The sequence below is a fragment of the Staurois parvus genome, unplaced genomic scaffold (assembly GCF_062004578.1).
Source record: "Staurois parvus isolate SC_StPar_1 unplaced genomic scaffold, SC_StPar_1.0 ptg000032l, whole genome shotgun sequence".
Lineage (NCBI taxonomy): Eukaryota > Metazoa > Chordata > Amphibia > Anura > Ranidae > Staurois > Staurois parvus.
Genome location: NW_028317828.1, coordinates 2,325,015 through 2,336,166, shown reverse-complemented (window position 1 = coordinate 2,336,166; position 11,152 = coordinate 2,325,015). Strand labels below are relative to the sequence as shown.

General features: G+C 44.4%; 1 protein-coding gene across 1 annotated transcript in view; it reads left to right on the top strand.

The window, feature by feature from the left end:
* Positions 1-1,566: 1,566 nt before the first annotated feature.
* SMIM35 (small integral membrane protein 35) overlaps positions 1,567-11,152 on the top strand; it is an 81,595-nt gene continuing 72,009 nt past the window's right edge. Inside the window, exons 1-2 of the mRNA XM_089660943.1 lie at positions 1,567-1,749; positions 3,380-3,490. Coding sequence (XP_089517069.1) covers positions 1,695-1,749; positions 3,380-3,490 — 166 coding nt within the window. The 5' untranslated portion in view covers positions 1,567-1,694. The remainder of the gene's footprint in view (positions 1,750-3,379; positions 3,491-11,152) is intronic.

The window sequence follows — 11,152 nt, the reverse complement described above, 5'->3', positions numbered from 1 at the left end:
TGGTCAGTGTAACATTTCCCTCTGTGCTGGTAGTCAGTGTAACATTGCCCATCTGTGCTGGTGGTCAGTGTAACATTGCCCCTCTGTGCTGGTGGTCAGTGTAACATTGCCCCATTGTGCTGGTGGTCAGCAAATTCAAGAGGAACTCCAGCTGTGAATTACTGACATAGATTGTTGATTCAGGGAATATCCAATTCTTTAGTGTTAACTAACAGTGGTATCTATTTTTGGTATAGGGATAGATTTGTATTGGATGCTTCATTTTTTTTTTTAATTTTATATTTTTGTAGACTCCAGTCTTGAACACCAAAAAAAATGACTACAGCAAAAAAAGCAAAAATGAAAACAGATATTGGAAGATCATTCCAAGAGGCCAGAACAGAGTCATTTGGAGTGATTGAACACAATGTGTTATGTATTCTATGTAGTGAAAGTGTTGTGTCTCAGGTTTAATTGCAGTGTTGACACTGCAATAAAAAAGTTGGTTTTGGGACTCAGTTTGGGCACTCGGCTCCAAAAGGTTCACCATCACTGGTATAGAGCCAGTCAAATTGGCACTGCAGCATGTGATCACTGTGATCAATCACTGCGATCACATGTGTAAACAAAAACTGCATTTTGAAGCCTGCAAAGTGTTTCCTCTCTTGCACCAATTGGCTTTTGGAGGAAGCAGAGTATACAAACAAACATACTGTACTGTGATCACACCAGCAAATGTTACATTGCACTAGAGCCAGCCAGAGTGTCCCTAATTGTTAGCCACACCAGTCAGAGTGTCACCTGAACTAGTGCAGCCAGCCACAGTGTCCCTAAGTGCTAGGCACACCAGTCTAAGTGTCATCAGACCAGTGCAGCCAGAAACAGTGTTCCTGATCACTGCCACACCAGCTAGTAACAATGTGCCTGATTGCTATCCAAATAAGTCCCAGTGTCATCAACTCCAGTGTAAGCAAATAACAATGCTCCTTCTCACTAGCAATGTGTTAGCCAGCAACAGTGTCCTGATGACTGCCACACCAGTCCAATGTCACCAGAGGTAGTATAAGCCAGGAACATTATTCTGATTGCTAGTCACACCAGTGCTAGTGTCACCAGACCAGTGCAGCCAGCCACAGTGTCCCTGATTGCCACTACACCAGTCCCAGTGACACCAGAACAATGCGGCCAGTGAAAGTATCCATGTTTGCTATCAAATCAATGACCATACTCTCTGTTGGGAAGATCTTATTAATTGACAACTTTGTTTAAAAAAGGACTTGGAGGAGATTTGGAGGAGACTAAAAGCAACAGAAGGTACTTTTATGAGTTAAGAATACATACTTGAATTAAGTATATGTTTTTTAAACCAGAGTTTAGTGTCAATGTAAAGTAGTATTAAACCCTCAGCACAGTTTAGCTTAACACATTAAGCAAAATAAAAAAAAACATTCCTTAGTAAAATATCTGTTAACATTTTTACCCTAGCACTTGCAGTTTACACTATTCAATGCTGCAATCTCCTGCTTTCACCATGCTGAGCCTGTCTGTTCCTTTGGAAAAAGGAGGGGGGAATAGGAGGGAGGAGCACTGGAGTGTCTTGCCATCCTAATCTATGGGGCTGTGTGTTTCCATTGATGCAGAAAGTGTAGGGGGACACATCTCCAGTCCCTGCATGCAAGGGTGATTCCATAGGATGCTGTGAGAAAGGAGCCACCATGAAACAGGAAACATGGGACAGTGATTATAGCACCAGCTCAAACTGCAACATAGGTAAGGATTAAAAGATAACAAAGCTGCATACTCAGTAAGTCTGCATTTACACATGCTGCTGTCACTGCTGTACCTTCTGGAAAGTGATCTGCAAACAGATGGCTTTTCAAAGGCATTTGACTGGCTGTGAGAAGGCAATATGTCACCTGCTCACCACCTGTTTTAACCTTGTAAAAGCCCACTAAACATGACAGGGGGATCGTTTTTTTCTGCTACGATGGAACAAAGCACGCCCATGCATTTGGAGTTTAAGGGTGGGTGGTTGGGGGGAGCCATAGCTGCTCAATTGCATGTTTTTACTGCCCACTCCTCAAGCATAAACGAGCTGTAAATGATTAAATCAGCTGCTAAATGTGCTTAAAAAAACTGATGGTTTAGTATCGCTTTAAGTAGCCATTACAGTAGCCAAGCTTCTCAATATTATAGAAATTGAAGATCATTCTTAATTTAAGTAGGAACGGATATACAGAAGATGACACTGATACTTATGCCTACTTTACATATTTTGTACAAATATTAAGAATACCACTAGATGTCCTCAGAGCTCTGTAGTTTACAATGCTTCTGATTAGTACAATCAGTTTTTCAATGAATAGGGCTAGGGCTAGAACAGCAGCATTTTGTAAGAATACTATAATTCCTCATACATTGGCAGAAACTTGAGTTGGCTCCATTTTTTTAAAGCTAGGAGCAAACTGGCAAACCCAATTTCAATTGGATTGGAGTCAACAGTGTACAAATTTTGAAGATCACTTGTGGCTCCTTTGTGGGTGCTGTTGTCACCCTTGTCACACATGAAAAAGACATCCACATTCCCCACACTGAGTATTTGTTTGAATGTAGTATGCAGTAACCTGAGCTATTTTACACAAAAGGTGTGAAAAGAGACAATACACTCTAGGGTTTTTTTGGTGTATTTTTTAATGTCATTTTTTATTTATTACAAAATTAGAAAATTATTTTCCAGAGCTGCAGGTTTTCACATTACAATAATCACAGTTTGAGATAAGCGAGTAATAAATCAAGCATTTACTCAGCATTTGCAGAAAACAAGAAAAGTAGTCACCCTAGGTAATATTAGAGATATCAAATACAACGAAAAAATGTAGGTGAAGTACCTGGCTACTATGCAGATATAGAAATCATCTCAAGACCTGTCCATTAGGTCATATAGGTAACATGTAGCGATAAAGTAACACATGGAACAATAGCCTGTGATTGCATTCTGATAACATGACCAAAATCTGTACTCATGCTATAGAAAACAATACAAGAAATTTAAGAAAAAGAAAAAGAGAGAGAGAGAAAGAGAGCAAAAGAATTTGAGGGAAGGAGAGAGAAACGTAACTATGAAATAGAAGAGAAGGTTAGTGGGGAGCTGGAGGGGAATATGGGGAGAGATGGGACAACTTTTGCAAGACATCTTGGGTTGGGGCCTCGAAGCAGGTCCATGGGTCCCAAACTCATTCATAGGTAGAAAGTATATTATTTAGTTGGGCTGTTAGAATTTCCATGAGTTTGATCACTTGAATACAAGACTGAAATTCAAGTGTAGATGGACCTTGGGCCCATTGCCAAGACTGGATTGTATATCTAACTATACATTTTCTTTCTCTATGCTTTATTTCAGTCATGGTGGATGCTCTTGGTGTGGTGTTGGGAAGCAGTCTGACAGTAATGCTTGGAGCTACTGCCCTGTACATCCTTATACGCTGGTATCAAAGTGGACGTTGCTGCCATGGTAAGAATAATATCATCTACCTTGTGTAGTAGTAATCAAAAACTGGGTACTCCCATAAAATTATCATAGAAGACCATTGTAAAAACAATCTGCATTCATGGTGGTCTTCCCTTAATCAAACTATAACATTTTAACAACTGCAGTATCAAAATGATGTCTCTGATTGATAGTAAGAAAATAAAGACAGTGAAGAATACCACATATGTTTGGTAATTATTTACATAATACTTTAACCTCCTTAGCGGTCTGATTATCTCCATATTTCTGTGCTCAAGCGGTACATTTTTTTGCATGGAAATATGTATTTTTTTTATTGTAGGCCTGTAATTTTCAGGAATAACTCACTGAAATCTGTCCGAACAAGAGTCTAGTAAACATCCCGGGTATGTTAAAATTTGAAACACGAAATCATAAATTATAATTTAATAAATAATCATAAAAAATAATAATATAATTATTAGGCAGGACAGAACACACAAAGAAGACGGGGAACACACGACGCTTTATTGAACTATGAAAGGCACGCAATCAGGACAATTCATGGTGCTCAGGACAGTGCCCACACAGCTTTCTAGCGACAACAGCAGTCTCACGGGGACTCAACGGGATTTCTAGGGATAACCACAGCCTCACGGGGACTCAACGGGATTTCTAGGGACAACAGCAGCATCACAGGGACTCAACGGGATTTCTAGGGACAACAGCAGCCTCACGGGGACTCAACAGGTAGCGATGGCTCAAGCACTGGGGGGGGCAGTCCAGGTAGCTATACTCCAGGCAAGCCATGGGGCAGTTCAAACAAGGGTAGTCTGAGCGCACAATAGGGGCATTTCATGACAAGGGTGGTCTGAGCGCACAATAGGGGCATTTTATGACAAGGGTGGCCTGAGCACACAATAGGGCAGTTCATGACAAGGGTGGTCTGAGCACACAATAGGGACAGTTCATAGGTTCTAGGGACACTCACAATAGGCATCTTGCAGATGCTCAGCAGCAGGCGGCTTCCAGGGGGGTAGGTGACTTGCGGACACTCAGCAGCAGGCGGCTTCCAGGGACAAAGCGGTCAGCAGACAGGGCGGCTTCCCAGGGACCCAGCAATCAGCAGACAGGGCGGCTTCCCAGGGCCACAGCGATCAGCAGACAGGGCAGCTTCCCAGGGGCCCAGCAATCAGCAGACAGGGGCAGCTTCCCTGGACCCCAGCGATCAGCAGACAGGGCGGCTTCCCAGCAACCCAGCAATCAGCAGACAGGGGCGGCTTCCCAGGGCCCCAGCGATCAGCAGACAGGGCGGCTTTCCACGGTCCCAGCAATCAACAGACAGGGGCAGCTTCCCAGGGACCCAGCGATCAGCCGGTAGGGACACAACGGGCTTCAGCAGGTAGGGACACAGCAGGCTTGCAGGGGTTCGGCAGGATCTTGGCTGTGCAGGGTCTATGCCTGGGATGGTTCTGACCTTTGGAGGAGTCTCCTACAGAGTGCTCAGCGGGGATGGCTGCGGAGGCCCGGTCCCCGCACCCGGGCCTCCCAGCGGCTTGTACTCCAACAGCGGCACGGGAGGAAGAGAGAGAGCGGCCTAGTCCCGCGCTGGCCTTTTTAAATCCGCGTGGGACGCTTCTGGGTTGCCCAGCGCCACGTTGCCGGGGCAAAGATGCACGCCCCCTTTACTCGGGCCGTGCTCTCGTGAGCGTGGCTTTTGTCACTGGTGGGCGCAGAGTGCGGGAAGCTCTTGTGCCCACGCTGTACTCATCGAGGCCGTGCGGCATCAGGTTGACTGCCGCGGCCCAGACATTTCAGTGGGGGGGCTCACCCCTTCCCTGGCCGTGGCCCACCTCTCATCCTGGGTGGTTCAGCTTCAAAGAGCCGTGACAGGATGAGAGGGGGGAGAGGTGGGGGAAGCTGCAATGAGGGAGAGGAGCAAGCCTGGCACACCATTACAATAATAATAATAAATTTAATTCAATAATATAATCAAACCAAAAACACTGAAATTTGAAATATAGCGCCAAGTTCGCACATCACAGAGCAAAGTCGCAAAATCGTTTTCTGTGTCTGATGACGAATTTCCCCACAAATCATTATCACTCAATTCTGCAAGTAGTTCTAATTTACTATCGCTGTTCTCTAGCTGGTCTAAAACCGATTTTGACCTAAAGTGACGCTTTTTGGACGCCATGGACTTTCTCAGTTTCCAGGCAGAAAGAACAGTAAAAATGTAGGCAAGGCACAGGACAAAGCACTAGGGACAAAATGTATGCAAAATGGTTTGATACAGTAATGTTATACTATGTTATTTTAGCGAATTTAGTGAATGCACTTTTTGTCATTTTCAAATTTCCTTCCGTTCCCGTACGTCCCGACATCGCAGGGGACGGAACCCAGAAGACAGATGCCGGCATCCGCCGGAGGACATTACAGGGGACACTGCAGGAGGGGCATCGCGGGAGCGCAGGACAGGGTAAGAGAAGAACAGGTAAGCCCGAGTGTAGCTCGGGGTTACTGCTTGTGGTACTGAAACTTTACCCCGAGCTACACTCGGGAATACCTCCAGGGAGGCTACAGCGTATCTAAACCCAAACCAAAAATGTAATATATTACGCCTTATTGGTCTTTAAATGTGGTGGCTGCATTTGTTTTTAATTTTAAAGTAGTAAGAAAGGATAAAATAAACAGGGTTCAAAACGTTGACTTCTGCCCCACTTACTGTATACACATGTTGCATACTGTTGATAAACATTATCAATGTAAATACCTTTTTTTTGTTTTTACTCTTCTTTGGTGTGGTCACATGCTCACACAGCTCCAGATCTCCTGTGTTAGTGAGCGGCTGCTGCAGATGTTAAGAGGGGACATTTACAGTGGATATGGAAAGACAGCAGATGACATCATGGTTCTCTGAATTCAGCCCTGTTATCAGACTCACACAGCTACATCGGGGATTGGAGCTGAGCAATCATATGAACGTACTAAAGAAGAAAAAAAAGTATTTGCGCTTAGAATTTTTATACTAAAAGTATGCAGTATGTGTGTAAGTAGAGGGGCAATGATTTAAATCCTGTTTATTTTATCCCTTCCTAGCATGTTAAGTTTTTTCCCTTTATTTTAAACTGATGATTCTGCCAGTAAGACATTTTTGGTCTGTAGCTGGATATGCACTAGCAGATTGTCAAAAGAACATTCGATGGTATGAGGAATGTCATTTTAATGTACTTCAAAGAAGGTTGCTTATACCATTTGATTTAGCGCAGAGGCGTAGCTAGAATCTTCAAGGACCCGGTGCAGGGAACTGTGAAGGGCCTCCCTAACCAGAGCCCCTTCCTTTGATCCCAGGTCTCTTTATTCCTGTTGTGGGGCCCTTTATGATGGTCCCACAGTGGGACCCTTTTGCATGTTCTACAGTGGGCCCACTTCCTGCCCTTACATTAAAGTCCCCCCTTACATCAGAGTTCCCAGCATTCCCAAAGTCCTCTTTACATCAGAGTTCCCTTTTACAGTATATCTGAGTTCCCCTTTACAGTGCAAGGGGGAACTCTGCTGACCCTGATGTAAAGGGGAACTCTGCGGACCCTGATGTAATGGGGAACACTGTGGACCATGATGTAAAAGGGAATGCTGCAGACTCTGGTGTAAAAGGGAACTCTGATGTAAGAGGTTCTCTGGTGACCAGAACCCCCCTCCCCTTACATCAGAGTTCGCAGAGTTCCTCCTTATCTTAGAGTCTGCAAAGTTCCCCCTTGCACTTTATGGGTGAACTCTGATGTAAGGAGGGATGCTGGGAACTCTGGTGTGGGGAGAGGGGCTCTGGTGACCAGAGAACCTCTTATATCAGCATTGCCCTTTTACACCTGCAGAGTGAATACACTAAGATTGAAATTTATTTTGAGAGCCACATTTTTAAAACTGAAAATACATCTCCCATATAGTAATTCATCCCCCATAGTAATTCATCCCCCATATAGTAATTCATCCCCCATATAGTAATTCATCCCCCATAGTAATTCATCCCCCATAGTAATTCATCCCCCATAGTAATTAATCCCCCATATAGTAATTCATTCCCCATATAGTAAATCATCCCCCATATAGTAATTCATCCCCCATAGTAATTAATCCCCCATATAGTAATTCATCCCCCATATAGTAATTCATCCCCCATAGTAATTCATCCCCCTTATAGTAAGTCCCCCCTGTGTCAATTCACTTATCTTTGCTCCGCGCGTTCCTCTCGCCGTGTTCCCGCGCCGTTCTGGTCTTCAGGGCGGACTGTGAGAGGAGAGGAGTTTGTCACGCTGCCCCGCCTACATCCTGGCTGCCCCGCCTACATCCTGACAGCTGCAGAGTCCTGACTTTTGGGGCGGCCGCCCAAGAGGAGGGAGGGGGGCGGCCGCCCGTGAGGAGGGAGGGGTGCGGGCGGCCGCCCGAGAGGAGGGAGGGGAGCGGGCGCCCGGCACACAGAAGAGCCGCATTTAAGTTTGTAAAGAGCCGCATGTGGCTCGCGAGCCGCGGCTTGCCGACCACTGCACTAAGGTAAAGGGATTTACTGATGTAATAGGGGAATGAGGACCCTGATATCAGGGTGAATCTTTATATCAATGACCCCCCACAGAGTGACTGACTACCCCATAGACTCTGTGTGGCCCAAAGCTGTCTCACACTGACCTCTTAATATCACCCCCACATATCAGCATCTATGGCACATTGTATTGCATGCCTAACCACATGGTGCTGCAGCACCTTGTGGTTTGGTGTGGCGCAATTAAAAAAAAAAAAAAAAGGGACAGGACTTCTTTCCTTGTGTCTCTCGCAGGTAGGGCAGCTCATTAAAATGTATAAGCTGCCCTACGCATGATGTGTGTGTGCAAATGCGCATGCACAGACCTGAGCCGAGCCTTATATCACAATCCCATTCATCCCATTCAGCATCTTCGGTCCACTTCACATCACATTCACTCAACTTCCCATTACTGTCCTCAGCCCCCCATATTACTGTCTTAAACCCTCCATTACTGCCTTTAGACCCCATAAATGTCCCCCCATTACTGTCCTCAGCCCCCTTCATTAATATCCCCCCTCATTAATGTCTTGAGCCCCCCCATTACTATCCTCAGTCCCCATCCATTAATGTCCTCAGTGACCCCATTACTGTCCTCAGCCCTCTCCATTACTGTTCTCAGTGACCCCATTACTGTCCTCAGCTCCCCCCATTAATGCCCTCAGTCACTCCATTATTGTCCTCAGCCCCCATCCATTAATGTCCTCAGTGACCCCATTACTGTCCTCAGCCCCCCTCCATTAATGTCCTCAGCCCCCTCCATTATTGTCCTCAGCTTCTCCTCCATTAATGTCCTCGGCTCCCCTCTATTAATGACCTTAGCCCCCCCTCCATTCATGACCTCAGCTCTCCTATTAATGGTCTTAGCTCCCCCATTAATGTCCTCAGCTCCCCCCATTTAATGTCCCTGCCCCCCCTCCATTAATATCCTCAGCTCCCCCATTAATGTCTGAAGCCCCCCCACAATGATCTCAGCCCCCCTCCGTTAATGTCCTCAGCCCCCCCATTAATGTCCTGAGCTGTCCCCATTAATGTTCTCAGTCCCCTCCTCCTCCATTAATTACCTCAGCTCCCCCTTTAATAGTCTCCATTAATGTTCTCATCCCTCTTCCTTTAATGACATCAGCCTCCCATTAATGTCCTCTGCTCCTCCATTAATGTCCCTAAACCCCCGTTAATGTCCTCAGTCCCCCTCTTCATTAATGACCTCATTCTTCCCAGTAATAGTCGCAGCTCTCCCATTAATGTCCTCAGCACCCCTCACAATAAATTTCCTCAGCCCCCCCTCCATTAATGTCTTCAGCCCCCCCAATAAATGTCCTTAGCTCCCCCTTTAATGTCCTCAGCCTCCCCAATAATGTCTTGAGCCCTCCCATTAATGTCCTCAGCTTCTCCATTAATGTCCTATGCCCCCCTCTATTAACATCCTCAACCCCCTTCTATACTCACCCTTCTATATCAGAACAACAGAAAGAAGAGAGGACTACAGATCTCAGCCCTTCTCTTCTCCTCCATAACAAGGAATGGGAGGGGTTCTGTAGTTTTCAAAGACAGCTTAAAACAATGTAACTGATAACAGTCAGCAAAGGCAGGAAGCTATCAGGTCTTAAGATTTCTGGCAAGATCGACATGTTATTAATCAGATAAAACAAAACATGTTTAATTACATATTTAATAGAGCAAAAGGGACCAAATAAGAGAAGTTCATTGTTAGGTTTTAGATACAGTATGCACATTTTTGGTAGTAACTAGAAAGTTAAAACTAGATGATAGTTTGGCAATTTCTCGTCCATCTTGAATGTTTTGCTCATTTATTTGCACTTGAGTTCAGGTATATGGCCGCAAGCATGAGGGGTTCTCATTTTATCTGTTAGATTTTAACTATTAATTTTATGAGTTAGAATGTAAAAGAAGGCACTGAAACACATATAGGTGGATGAAAATATCCACAACTCCCAGGTGGACAAGAACAGTGTAGGGAAATATAGCAGGGAGAGCACACTATTAGGTCTAGATTCTCCTGGAAGCAGAAAAATGCTAAACGCAGCAAAAACTCACGTGAATCACGTGTACACTGTGTTTAACCGCATTTAACGCTTGGGCGTTTATTCATTTGATTGGCCAGAGTATTTTCCATTGACATGGATAAATGCCCAAGCGCTAAACGCGGCTAGTGTTTAGCGTTTTTTGGCCATTATTTTGCGTTCAGAAGAGGAACGTTTAACTGCCCTTAAACTCTGCTGCTCCTAAACTCTGGTAAAAGTCTATGTGTACATGGACACATACAGTAGGCTTGGCAAAAAAACAGTGGTAACATTTGCAAAAAATGCCCTAGCACATGCAAGGAATTAAAAAAAACTGAATTTTTGCTTGCACATGATTGCATTTAATTGCTAGAAAATTACTTAGAACTGCTAAACATACAGTGGATATAAAAAGACCTGTTAAAATGTCAGGTTTCTGTGATGTAAAAAAATGAGACAAAGAAGAACTTTTTCCGCCTTTCATGTGACCTATAAACTGTACAACTCAATTAAAAAACAAACTGAAAAGGGGGGAGAAGTAAACATAAAAAACTAAAATAATGTGGTTGCATAAGTGTGCACACCCTCTTATAACTGGGGATGTAGCTGTGTTCAGAATTAAGCAATCACATTCAAAATCATGTTAAATAGAAGTCAGTACACACCTGCCATCATTTAAAGTGGCCCTGATTAACCCCAAGTTCAGCTGTTCTAGCAGGTCTTTCCTGAGATTTTCTTAGTTGCATCCTACAGCAAAAGCCATGGTCCACAGAGAGCTTCCAGAGCATCAGAGGGATCTCATTGTTAAAAGGTACCAGTGAGGAGAAGGGTAAAAAAGAATTTCTAAGGCCTTAGGTATACCATGGTATACAGTGAAGACAGTCATCATCAAGTGGAGAAAATATGGCGCAACAGTGACATTACCAAGAATTGGACATCCCTCCAAAATTAATGAAAAGACTAGAAGAAAACTGGTCTGGGAGGCTGCCAAGAGGCCTACAGCAATATTAAAGGAGCTGCAGGAATATCTGGCAAGGACTGGCTGTGTGGTACATGTAACAACAATATCCCCTATTCTTCATATGTGTG